Here is a 13,742-nt window from a genome sequence, read left to right as displayed (position 1 = left end):
ATAGCATCTTTCATCAATAAAAATTTTCTTAAGAAGAGTAATTATATCTCCATTTTAAACTAGGGGAAATCAAGACGAAAAGAGGACACATACAACAGGCTCTGTTGGAACTGAGAATAAAGCCAACCTTCCATCTATTTTAGCATTTCCGTTTTCTTCCTTTTTTTTTTTTTTTACTTCTTTCCAACAGTTCTGATATCTCTGGGATGAAAATTTTTCAGGTTGCTGGACTGAGTCATGAGGGGAGCATTAGAAAACTTCTTACATTCTTGAAACTTTTCTGAGCTTTAGGAATCCAGCACATCCGAACAACACCAGGAGAATATTAAGGTCTTGTAATGTAAATTCTGCCTGTCACAGTATTTCTGTAACATACAGAGCCTAGAAGCAGGGTTTTGTATTGGTGTTATGGTTTGCTATTAGCATAAGGAAGTGTCACCCATCCTTCATGCTGGTTAGTCATCTTGTATTTTTATCGTTAGATCAATCTTCCAAAGTACATTCAAAATATTTACCAAGCTAAAAACCATAACAACCGCAACCATGTATATCTCTATCCCTTATTACCTTTTTGTTACGTTTAATTTTGGTAATTAATAGGAAATCATCGAATAGGAAGAGGTAGACGTCAAGGAGTCTTGTGCTTTCTAAGGAGGAAAACAAAAAAATCAATTTGGTGGTGTGGTTATTTTAAGGAATTGCTACGTCTAAGATAAGCCATGTCTATGAATCACTGCATCTTAAAAAATGCTTTTAACAAAGAAGCATGGTTTCCAACATAGTACACAACTACTCATCCCCTAGTCTGTACTCTCAAATGCAGTGCTTAAAAAAAATCATATGTCTCTTGATGATTTTGGCTACTAATACTTGTACCTTGTAACAGCTACGTTGTTATGAAAAAACAACTACATGTCTGCCAGGGAAAGTGACCTGGATCACCTGGAGTACCTACAAATACAACAATCAGCATGCTATAAATTAGCAAATCCTAGCTGGTAAACACTGAACCTTCTGAAAATGTCAGAGATAAAGAAATGGGGAAGTGCCACCTTTTCCTGGTACCTTTAAATACTGGTATACTGCCCTCTTCACAGGCTTTAACAGCAATGAATTGATAGCATCACAAAAGCCTTTCAAAAACTACACAAAATAGTGTTGGCTTCCTAGCTTAGAGGTCATGAGGATGTGAGGAATATAACAACAAATGTCTGTAAGAATGCTTTAAAGTCTTTCAGGTTGATCTCCAAGCCATGTTGAAACTCTTATCATAAATTATAATTATAATAAATAATAGGGAGCAATTTAACAAAAGCAAGAGCAATTTTTTAAGTAACTTCCTGCAGAAAACTTGGACTCTCTACTGGATTTGCAGAGCTTGATCCTTTGACCTCTTCCTTGTTTATGGCTTCTTCTATCCCTTTCCGTGAATCTTTCTTTCATTTCCCTTTTTGGTCCCAACTTGCTGTCCTGTTTCACTTCCAGAATCACCTCCTTTCTCTGCTGTAGTCTTTACCCTTTATAATCTGTCCTCTGGCTACTTTGTACCAATAGGGCATCTCTGGGCATGAAAAGTAGGCATGAAATACCCGGCTACTCTTCACAGCAAATGGGGTTGGTCAGACCTATTGCTTCCAGACAATCTTGCAGGATCGTAAAATACTTTTTTGGGTGTTTGGTTCTGAAAGGTTTGGCTTGAAAACTTCTTGTCTCGTTAATGTTGCACAAAGCAACATCAGTAACTACTGAAAACTAAAATTCTAACTAGGTCATGGATCAGCCAGCTGCATGGACAATAAAGAAACTACCATAAAGACCTTCTTACATATCACTGGAGATTCAGAAGACTACAAACAAGCAAGTTACTGTGTATTAGACATCTTATAAAAACTACCCTTCTGTAAGTTTCTATGAAGTAAAAAACTTTGTAGACGGTTCTCCACAGCATCTCTTGTACAGCAGTAGGCTTTTGTCGGTGTTACACAGAAAAGAATTATTTGTTGTAAACTCTGTCTACTGCTGTGGGCAAACTTTTCTGTTTCTTTGATTTATACTGTGTTCATAGAGTCATTGAATGGCATGAGTTGGAAGGAACCTCTGGAGGTCTCTGGTCCAACCCAGTGCTCCAAGCAGGCCAAACTAGAGCAGGTTGTTCAGTCAAGTTTTAAATATGTCTGAGAAAGGAGAATATGCATCCTCTCTGGTCGTCTGTATCAATATTCGACCACCCTAATTGTTAACAAGCTTTTCCAAATATCTAATGGGGGAATACCCCATGCTGCAACTTGCATTGTTGTGTCTCATCCTTTCTCTGTGCAGCTCCAAGATGCCTTCAGCTCCATCTGCCTTAAACCAGCCATTAGGCAGTTGAAGAAAACAGTAATGTCTTCCCTGCGCCTTCTCTTCCTACATGTGAACAAACCCACTTCTCTCAGCTGCTCCTGTTCTCAATTACAGGATACAAAAACCCCACGCAACTGTGGTCTCAGTGATCTCAGTTTCTTTCAAACAAGTACAGTTCAGCTTAACACCAAATTTGTGTGAGTCTGTTCAGAGTGGTGACTTTAGAACATGCTTCTTTCTATTGAGCGGCATTATTTTTGACTTGTGATTTCATTTTTGTCTTGAAAGGTATTTCATTCAGACAAGTGGCCAAATGCCAGGCACTTTTATATTGCAGATTGCAGACAGCTGGCTGTCTTGGTGGGTAAGAGCTATGTTCATACCTCCTTCTCTAATTGTGTATTACAGAAAGAAATACGGAGCCCCGATGGACACTGTGAGAGACTGAAACAGTTAATGTAAGTTGATGTCTCAAACATTGTGGCGAGACAAGTTAAGGTCTGCATAGTGACACTAAAGCACAAGGGAGAAGTCAGTTGGCACAGAGCGCAGGGAGGTGTGTTGGAGGATGTGACAACTCACCATGCATGGCCAGAGGTCCTACAGAGTTCATTTGAGGAAGGGGCTCACGACCACCTGAAAGACCCCTCGCGACCACCCCCCCCGCAATGGTGCCTGCACAGAAGATCAAAAATGTTCTGGAACAAGAACTATGTAAGGCCTCAAGGGGGTGGGATTGGCGCGACTGAGAGGTGGGGACTAGTCTATAAATGATTGTCCTAGTTTCAGCTGGGATAGAGTTAATTTTCTTCCTAGTAGCAGGCATAGTGCTGTGTTTTGGATTTAGTAGGAGAAGAATGTTGATAACACACTGATGTTTTAGTTGTTGCTAAGTACTGCTTATGCTAGTCAAGGACTTTTCAGCTTCCCATGCTCTGCCAGGTACACAAGAAACTGGGAGGGGGCACAGGCAGGATAGTTGATCCAAACTGACCAAAGGGCTATTCCATACCATATGATGTCATGCTCAGTATATAAACCGGGGGGGGTTGGCCGGGGATCAGCGATCGCTGCTCGGGAACTGTCTGGGTATTGGTCAGCGGGTGGTGAGCAATTGCATTGTGCACCACTTGCTTTGTATATTATTATCATTATTATATTGTTATTATTATCATTAATATTTTACTTTATTTCAATTATTAAACTGTTCTTATCTCAACCCAGGAGTGTTTCTCACTCTTACTCCTCCAATTCTCTCCCCCATCCCATCGGGGTAGGGGGAGTGAGCGAGCGGCTGCGTGGTGCTTAGTTGCTGGCTGGGGCTAAACCACGACAAAGACACAACTCCAAGGAGCCAGGTGCACGCCCATCACCAGAGGATTGCTACATCTGCCATTGTCCTCGTGGGATCCAAGGGTGGTGATAACTCTCTGTCTGTCTCTGCTCCCCTGCCCCCCCCCCCCCCGCCTTTTCCCCTCTTTTTCCTTTCTTCTTATAAGTGTTTCAATTAGAACCCACGTTGCCTACCACTACGCTTTCCAAGTTCATGTTGCCTACTGTTGCATGTGTCAAGTTCAGGTCCTTTCTACAATCAATAAAGCGTTTAATTGATAGTTTGGTGTCGTTTCACCTTAATTTAGCCCAAGGGAATCATGAAACTGCTAAGACCCACCCTGGGCTGCCCAGTCTGGGTCATAACAGGCACCCTTACCTCCTGCCTTAGGGGCTCATGTCTCAGCAAGAGAACAACAAGTGCAGAGGGAAGCATCGGCAGGAGAGGACTCAGTAGCTTGCTTTCTCCTCTGCCTGCCATACCCTAAACATCAGCAGCAACCTTTTCTTCCACTCTCCATGTCCCTGATGTTGTGCCGCCTTCTCTGCTAATATAATTCTCCTCACAAGGGAAGGAAACTGAAAACACTGAAAAATGGACTGTGTGCCTTTTGCTGCTCCCATTATAACAGTGACAATGGTGGTGGGAGACAGAAAGTATTGAATCCTTATTCTCTTCACCTCTGTTCCTGAGGAGGTGGTGAAGGAAATGTAAGACTTGGGTGTGCTCATCTCTGTCAAACCATTGCTACAGCCCCGTAGCCACCATGGCACGCAGCTTCCAGCATCTGTTCAGATGATGGTCTTCTCCAAACTGCCCAGGCTCTGCTTCCTGCTCATGCAAAGAGGAAATCCTCCTCTCCTGTACAGGTAGAGATTCTGCAGCAGCTCCCCAGGAAGCAACCTGTGCCCTGCTACAAAATGGTGCCTGTGTGTCTGGACATGTGAGTCTCTGCTCTGCCAGGGTGATAGGCAGCTGTGAGCAGTTTTGCAGAAATCAACACGCTTGCGTGGGATCACTGCTACCTGTGGAGTTAATGGCATGTTGTATGATTGCTCTGTTCATAAAAGGGAAGCACCCAGCAGGATAATACCTTTGTGTTCCAAGGTATCCATCAAAACAGCAGTCTTAGCAGAGATGAACTATGAAATGAAAATAGGAATAACCTCTGGACTTTTCAGTAATTTTCAATGAAACACATAGCGGATAGCCAGAGAGGTGAGGCATATTGACACGGGTCCCCAGGCTTGTGGGGCACCTTGTATAGGACAGTCTAAACTTCCTGTTTTCCTATTGCCACGTTCTTGAACGTGACAGTAAACCACTCCCTTTTAGTGGCAGGCATTGGCCAGTCAAGCTGATTTCATCAGCACCTGGCAGACTGAATATCCAGATGTGACAATAAACAATCACACAGATTACTCATCCTTTTGGCAGTTCGGCTGTTTCTCAGTCTCTCTGGCAAGCTGTACATCAGCTTTTTCTTTCCTGCACCTGCCCAAATACTGTTGCAGAGGTTCATTCTGAACCTGCCATAACAAAATATGGTTCTGTTAAGCTAACTCCTGATACCAGGACATTTAGGGACTTTACCTGCTAGTGTTAGCCTCCCTTCATGAAGGAGAAGTCTGTTCGCTGAAGACAAAATGTTTTCACTGCTGTTTTCTCTTAAGCTTTGCTTCAAACACTTGACCCAAAAAGGAGAGAGAAAGAGAGAATGGGGAATCTTGCATATCTGATGATGAACTGGGAGGCAACGAGCAGTTAAACAAACTGAGCATACGTGTGCTCTTATCTCAGGCTAAATACATCACACAGCTAATAACTGAGCATGACTGTGTTTCTTCAGCAGTGCTATTCCTTAAATGTGTTTACCATTTTGAAATGTTAAGCTGGGTTTTTCTTTTCCAGAGTGAGTTTAATGGTTTTTGCAGCCCTGCATGTGAGCAGACATAATCCTTGAGGTGAGACCCACTTGATGATGTTACCATAATTCTGCTTAAAGTCTGTCTGTACGGGCAAGTGGGTAACCACAGCAGAAAGGTGCACATGTTCCCAGGTATGCTGTGTAATTTTTTGTAATGCTATTTAAATGTACATAAAAATTTCTTCGGCTCAGCTTGAGGAGTGAAAGAGGCAAATAATTTCTACTTCGTATCCTTATAAAAAGGTAGCAATACTTACATCTATCCCATTTCATTCTGCCCCCTAAAAACAAATACTGGAGAGTCCTCCTGGATCATATGATCATACTTTCTTGGATGCTAGCTGAGAGCAACCTATGCTGCCATCCAAGGCACTGTGCACAGCCTGCATGTTCAGCTGCAGTGTTTGCAGTGCTCAGGCTGCAGCTGCTGCTGTTAGAGCAAAGCCATCCCCAGTAACTAGAATATAGACAACCAACCAACTTTAGATGACACTATAAAGATAGATAGGAAACTAAACATTACTCAAAGAAAAATGCCCTTTAAAAAAACTGCTTACCTCTGGGACAAAGAATCTCTTGTCACGAGCCCAGACCTGAGGCCAAATTATGACCTCTTGCAACTGCCTGGACTTCTGAAAGTTGTCCAACCACTTGACTTTACCTTCCAGATCCCCTGAAATATGTGAAACATCAGTTACTGCCAAGGCTGGCAAAACCAGTCCTGTTTCTAGAAGATGCTGAATGCTGATTTCTCCAGTGGAAGCTGAAGTGCCTCACATGCGAAGCCCCAGATGAAATCTTGGCCTCATTGTAAAAAATGCCTAAACTCTTAGGTCAGCAAAGCCAGAATTTCAAACCATGCATTCAAAGGGCTTAAATTCACTGCTAAATGAAAAGGTTGTGTTTACTAATCTGACTGGAGAACAGGGGGAATCATATAAAACTCAATTAAACTGTAATCTTAAAAAGTTCTTTAAAAAAAAATTCCTGCCTTTCTAAACTGTGTGGGGTAGTGAGAGAAAAATAATTTTCATTATATACAACCTGATCAAAAGACTGTTGAAATTAATGAGAATTAATTTTGGGGCAAGTGGTGCCAGAATTGACTGAAGTATTTAACTGGGATGGGGGCTTCTCAGAATGTGAAAAATGGGGACTACATTTTTGCTGATTCAGGGCCATTATGGGGAAAACTTCAATGGACCTGCAACTTAAATTCCAAGTTTTTTGTGTTGAGTGATACTGCAAATAATGGTTTCAGAGACACACATACACACACATATACACCAGAATGGTAATGCTGGGACTGCAGCTGTTCATTATGGCACTGATTCACTGATCAAAAAATGAAGGCAGATCTTTGTCAGGTGTCTGTGAATAAAGAGGGGTCACCCCTCTATCTTCGGTTTCCTTGGCCCAGAGGTATCTAAACTCTGGAAGGACCTATTTCTTTGCCAGTAATATTCCCCAGATATTCCATGGTCTTTTGGGCCATACCTAAAACTGCTGTCCTCCCAGCAGAAGTCCCCAGACTAGTGACAAAACCATCTTATTTTCCTATGGGATCCGTTCTGCGCTGAAAATTGTGCTCCTTGTGTGGTTGTTAGGCTAGACTCCTCATAAGACTTGGCAAGAAGAGAAGGAACCTGAGTCTCTTTCAGGTGGTAATTCTATCATTGGAGTATTTATCCAAGAAGAAGGAGCCCCAGATTTATCTATCTCTAGCAGTCATTAACTCTCTCTCTGCCTCATTTCCCAAGGAGATGTTCAAACCTTCAGCCTCCAGGATGGGGAGAAGGATGGCGGCAGAAAGTGAGCCACCATGCTGGGTAGTTCAAGGCCCTGGTGTGCTGCTGGTGAGGATGAAGTGCTGCCTGGCACCTCTCCCTGCCAAGATTGGCAGGGTATGTGTTTTGCCAATGGACTTGTCTTGTCTTTGATTTCAGTGGGGACTGCATGAGGCCTTTGGGGAATAAACCTGTCTGCTGATGTACTATATGACCGTAAGACACCTAGAGATGCCTTTATAGCTTCCTGAACAAAACTGAATTAATAAATTATTTAGAATTAATAAATTATTTACTTAAAACTAATGCAGGGAAAAAAATAAAAATATTCCTGGACCAAACCTTTCTGTCCCGCAATAGCTAAAGAAAATCTGTAGCTGAGAGAGCTCTTCAGCTACTTTACATGGTAGGACCCTGTCATTTAGTGAAAGGTCACTGATGTAATATTCCCCTTGTGAGTAAAATTTTATCCTATTAAGGGTTAGCCCCAACAAATCCTCCCTAGACATAAATCCAACTCAAAGACTTCTTTGTTTGAGATCTTTCTTTAATTGTTCCAATTTGTGATCTGCTCTTAATTGTTTGCATGTCACTACAGATGATTCTGAGCAAATACAAGTGACTCACTGATTTGGGAGTCCTGTGACCTTGCTCAGAGAGGCTTTAACAGGACAAGGGTGGCACCAATCATTTTCTACGGAATGAGGAAGGGCTCAGGATTGTAGAAAGGCATGCACATCCTCATTGCATCTCTGCAGGGAGACGAGACCATTCACACTCAAAGGATCTGCACAAAAAGGCCACACAACTTGCTAATTGTTAATTGCACACTTGACTTTTAACCTTAGCGACTTACGTATGGACTTTTCCACCTTCTCTTTAAGTGACCAGATAAAGCCTTTCTCTGTTTCAACAGCACTCCTCTTCCAGATGTTGTTAAGGAGGAGGGGGTAGCGTGTCAGTCGATGCAAAGGAGCGACCAGCAGCTCCGGCAGATGCAGCCTCTTGCACTGTTCGTTTTGTTCACACCACTGCCGAAGACAAGGAAAAACCTGCCTTAGGCATCAGCTCGCTCCCTGGCAGGGAGGCAGCAAGCAGTTTTCTGCATCATCAGCTGACTGTAATGAGACAGGGACTAATTAAATATGAACTTCTCACACAGTAAGAGCAAGGGCAGTGTAAAGGCCCACTACAGGGGGAATCACATCGCTCCTCCAGATTCGCTTCCTGCATTTCTGCTTCCTATTTCAGATGCTGTGGCCATGCTAGCAGATCAAGCAGTGCTCTTATTTATCTGCCATTTTAATTTCATCAGAAAAACCTCAGTTACATTTGAGGGCCACCTTATGTTTTAGGGTCACCTGCTACTTCCCAGTGGGGAACTTTTTTGTAGGCATGAGTGTACGAAATCCTTGTCAGGGAGCAAGAGATGTGAAACTCCCAGGCCCTAAAAGCTGCAGTTTGGCTGCTACAAAAGGTGTTCTCCCAGTTTTGGTCTGCCTGTGAGAAAAGCCCACTTCTTCAGGTTTCTCTTTCTAAGCCTTTAATGTTGAAGATCAATCTTAAGGATTTACAAGACACAGTGGTCTGCTAATGATAAGTCAGAAAGAGCAGAGCCCTCTCCCCGGGAGCCCCACTGCTGCACTGGCTGGAGTTGTTGCTTCAGGCAGATGCGGTGTCAGCAAAGAGAGCATCTGCTCTAGTGCTGTAACTTTACAAAGACTGATAGATCTTTCCAGCCGTAGAGGGAGGTAAATGCTCACTTACTGGTGGTGTTTTGATACCACGTTCTACATTTGCTTTATCTATGGTTAAGCAAAACCTGTCAGAAGAGCTAAACCACTGCCATTGCAGAGGGGTTGCTTGCTGTTCTATCCAGGATATTGCTTCCTCCCTGCAGGCACATGGGTCAGCGAATACACGAGTGAGGAAAGCAGCCCAGCATTCTTGCCAGGCTCAGCCAAAACCCACCCTGCTCTCTCATTGCAGGCTCCCAAGACACATGAAAGCACTGACATGCTCCTGGATTTCTAGTCCCCTTGTTTTGATTCGTATCATATACCCCTTTCCTTAAGCAGAAGGAAGCCATCATAAGCTTCTCCAGTTTTGAGGTTTGTGTATGTCACTGCTGATGTGGCATGGCATAGCATAGCGACTAGGCACTGTTTTGTACTTGGGGAATGTGAGCCCTGCCGTCTGCTAAAACACGATACCCTACATACTGTGCTCCCACCCAGCATCTAAACCAAGCTGATATGCAGGACACGTATCAAAGTAAAACGCTTGAGAGAGATTTTACAACGATGTGGCTTGATTTTTTTTCTGTCCCCTCCCCAGTAACTATTTCACTTTGTCAAAGTGGAGGTCACCAAGTCAAGGGATTATGTACGAAACATCTGAATGATAGAGGCTGGCAGTACATATTTTCTGCCCACAAAAATGCAGCCAGTTGTTCCCTCTTGGCTTCCCTCTCTTGCCCGTTCTAAATTACAAGTATGGACTTTCACATGTGCAGGGGAACACACGCTCAGAAGAGTGACTTCATATCTTCGATACCCTCCACAGTTCAGAAAAATCTGTGTAAAATGCTATCTACACAGTTTTGCTTCCAGTGAACTTTCCTAGTCTGCTGTTAAAATCCTGTCATAAGGCAGGAAGGCTGAAGTCAACAACAACAACATCAAAAAAACCATCACTTTACTTTCAGGTAGATGCCAAAATCTTCTCTCTGTCTTAGGTTTTCCAAGTAGAAGACAGCGGAGGTATAATTAAGGCAATAAATCTGGTGTGTCTGGCAGAGGTCACCCTGGAAAAACTGCAGAAAAGGGTTGGAAACTTATCAAGAAAGAAAAATGTCACGACAAATGGAGGAACAACAGTTTTGGTTTTGTCTCATTTTACCTGAGATTTCCTTGTACCTAGGAAAATAGGGGAAGAGGGAAAAGGGGAGTTAAAAAAATAAAGGGCAAGTTAAAAAGGAGCAAAAGTGGTAAAGTAGTAAAAACATGACAGTGCTCAAGCAATGCATGGGAGCACAGTTCTAACAGCTCTGCAGAAGTGTGAAGCTTTCTTAGACTTTGTTCTCATTAGAAATAAATGATGTGAAATTCACGTAGAAGCTGAAGATAAAAACCACTGTCTATGCAACAACTTTGCATGGCCTCATATAGCATGTCATTTTATCTCCAAGTGTATTAGATAGCTCTTAGAAATATTGAATGCCATCCATGATAAAACTCAGTTTTGCCTGGGCTTTTGTCTGTCTCACACAACCATTATCAATAAGAACGCCTGAAGTCAGAGGCAATGAGGGTGAGAAGCCAAGCTCCAGCCTCCCTTTCCCTTTTTAAAATCCTAACCCTGAGGTCGGTTCTGTTTTAGTATTTTCCCCAAAGTTTTCTAATGGCCTCTACTGCTAGGGAAAGTTCAGGTCCATGAATTGATTTTCTGTCTGTATTAATATTTCCAACTTTTCAGTCATTGGGAAGTTGTGCAGGAAATAGAGCCCCTGGAGACTGCTGTTTGGACAAGTGCCTTGTGTACCATGCAGACTGCACGAAAGGGTTGCAGGGCAGTGCTTGGTAGCAGCAGGACAGCTGTGTCTGTGCCTCTCTCTTGCTTAGCAGATGCAGGCCAAAGTACAAGAGGTATTTCAGTCCCATTGAGCTCTTAATTAAACATTTAAATATGCTTGTGGGTCTGGACCATGGACTAAAGGAAGGATCTATGTGATGGAGTGGAAGGAGGCAGGGAACATCCAGCGATGGGGCTGGAGTCTGGTCTCAGGGATACATCTTCCATAGAGCGAGAAGCTCGCCTCTGCTGGTGGCAAAGTCTCCTCGAGGTCTGGGCTACTGTTCCCCAGGAAGGGAAAATCTTTCCATACTTTGTTCCACATACAGAGCACCTTTCCACGACCACTTCAAACATGCCAATAAATAAAAAGAAAAACATCCTACTGACAGGAGGTGCTTGAGGCTGAGACCAAACTGCCTGTGACAGATGGCGTGTCCTTGACTGACTTGATTGCTCTAAAGCACCTGCATGCTATGATAAATGGTCTGCTGCAAGAACCTGCTGATATTAAGCAAGAATACTTCTAATTGTGTTACCTTTCTGAATATGGAGCTGAAATCCATAGGAGAGTCTGACTTGCTAACATGCTCCTTCACAGTTTCAAAAAAAGTTTTCAGAAAATGGAGACTTATCTAAGTAAGGGAAAAAAAAGAGAAATTAGCATCAGTGATCTTCTGAAGTTAAGTTTAAAACAAGCTTATTTCCCATCCTTGGTCTCTTCAAAGGCTCCAAGCCTAATGGGGTGCCTATACTTGCCTCCTTGACATTGCCAGAATTGGCTTCAGAATTACACCCAGAATGCTTTAATTAGTCAGAAGCTAAAACGAATCTATAAAAATGCTACCTTATGTTGTGATAACGCCATATCACAAAAGCTTTGAAACAAGATTAATGTATTGGTTTTGAGTGGCAAGGTTTTGGTAGCAGGGGGGCTATAGGGGTGGCTTCTGTGAGAAGCTGCTAGAAGCTTCCCCTATGTCCGACAGAGCCCATGCCAGCCGGCTCCAAGATGGACCCACCGCTGGCCAAGGCCGAACCAATCAGCGACAGTGGTAGCACCTCTGTGATAACATATTTAAGAAGGAGAAAAAAAAAAACCCACCCAATGGGGCACAAACTGCAGCTGGAGTGATGAGTGAGAACATGTGAGAGGAATGACTCTGCAGACACCCAGGTCAGTGAAGAAGGAGGGGGAGGAGGTGCTCCAGGCACTGGAGCAGAGATTCCCCTGCAGCCCATGGCAAGGCAGGCTGTGCCTCTACAGCCCATGGAGGTCCACAGTGAAGCAGATATTGACTTGCAGCCTGTGTAGGACCCCACTCCGGAGCAGGTGGATGTGCCCAAAGGAGGCTGTGACCCTGTGGGAAGCCCGCACTGGAGCAGGCTCCTGGCAGGACCTGTGGACCCGTGGAAAGAGGAGCCCACGCTGGAGCAGGTTTGCTGGCAGGACTTGTGACCCTGTGGGGGACCCACGCTGGAGCAGTCTGCTCCTGAAGGACTGCACCCCATGGAAGGGCCCCATGCTGGAGCAGTTAATGAAGAACTGTAGCCTGTGGGAAGGACCCACATTGGAGAAGTTCATGGAGTACTGTCTCCCATGGGAGGGACCCTACGCTGGAACAGGGGGAAGAGTATAAGGAGTCCTCCCCTGAGAAGGAAGAAGCAGCAAAGACACACAGCATGTGTGATGAACTGACCGCAACCCCCATTCCCTGTCCCCCTGTGCTGCTTGCGGGGAGGAGGTAGGGAAAATCATGAGCGAAGTTGAGCCTGGGAAAAAGGGAGGGGTGGGGAGAAGGTGTTTTAAGATATGGTTTTATTTCTCATTACCCTACACATGTTCTCACTCCTCTCTTCTACTCAGTTTTGATTGGTAATAAATTAAATTGATTTTCCCCAAGTTTAGTCTGTTTTGCCTGTGGTGGTAATTGCTGAGTGATCTCCCTGTCCTTAGCTTGACCTATGAGCTTTTTTGTTATATTTTCTCTCCCCTGTTCAGTTGAGAAGGGGAGTGATAGAGAGGCTTTGGTGGACACTTGGCATCCAGCCAGGGTCAAACCACCACAACTAGTTATTTCATTTAAACTTATTTTAGGGTAGTAGCTGCATTTAACATGAACTGACATGAAAAATTACAATGGATGAATGGTATCTACTGGAAAACACTGATTGTGTATGACAGAGCTGTGACAAGGAACTTTTCATGGTCATTTGAAGAAGTTACCATCTTTCATAGTTTGAATTTGTTTCATGTTATTGGAGATGAGGGAAATTTCTAGAAAATGCTATAAAAAGTCACATATTCCCTGGAAGTTAACTTTATATGTTTGCACTGGATTCAAGGGTGCCCACACTGTCAGTCATATGTGGGTGAAAGTCTGGTCCTAGGCCCACGCTTGCCCCCTGAACAAACTTAGTTGCACACAAATTCATGACCAGGCTCAGCTTTAGGCCAAATTTTAGGCCAGAAGGGAACATTGTCCTCTGTGATCTATGAACTGTTGTTGTAACTGCACACGCTGCTTTATTTGGTGTATTTATAGGGGCAGGATTGCTTATTCTTTCATTTTGACAAGGGTGCATTTCGCACGTTTTACAACATGCATTTTTTTCATGGATTCAGCCTGCTGCCAAGAAGAAATGCATGCTGTAAAATGCATGAAAAAAAGGCATAAAAGGCATTGAGAGCAGCTACTTTCTCCTACATTTGATCACTATTGGAAGTATGCAAAATAGATGATCATTTATCATCCTCATCAATAATGACAACAAAATT

The 13,742-nt window shown here is 43.5% G+C and overlaps 1 protein-coding gene across 1 annotated transcript in view; it reads right to left on the bottom strand.

Annotated features, from left to right (window-relative positions):
* Nucleotides 1-13,742, bottom strand: part of PLEKHG7 (pleckstrin homology and RhoGEF domain containing G7) — a 39,403-nt gene that overhangs the window by 7,841 nt on the left and 17,820 nt on the right. Inside the window, exons 8-13 of the mRNA XM_075705000.1 lie at nt 11,503-11,598; nt 10,092-10,205; nt 8,247-8,421; nt 6,161-6,276; nt 5,270-5,363; nt 568-647 (exon numbers count right to left, since the gene is read on the bottom strand). Of these exons, the coding sequence (XP_075561115.1) occupies nt 568-647; nt 5,270-5,363; nt 6,161-6,276; nt 8,247-8,421; nt 10,092-10,205; nt 11,503-11,598 (675 nt within the window). The remainder of the gene's footprint in view (nt 1-567; nt 648-5,269; nt 5,364-6,160; nt 6,277-8,246; nt 8,422-10,091; nt 10,206-11,502; nt 11,599-13,742) is intronic.

This window comes from Pelecanus crispus, chromosome 1, assembly GCF_030463565.1.
Source record: "Pelecanus crispus isolate bPelCri1 chromosome 1, bPelCri1.pri, whole genome shotgun sequence".
Classification (NCBI taxonomy): domain Eukaryota; kingdom Metazoa; phylum Chordata; class Aves; order Pelecaniformes; family Pelecanidae; genus Pelecanus; species Pelecanus crispus.
Note: the sequence above shows the minus strand (reverse complement) of the source record. Positions and strands in the feature narration are given on the sequence as shown.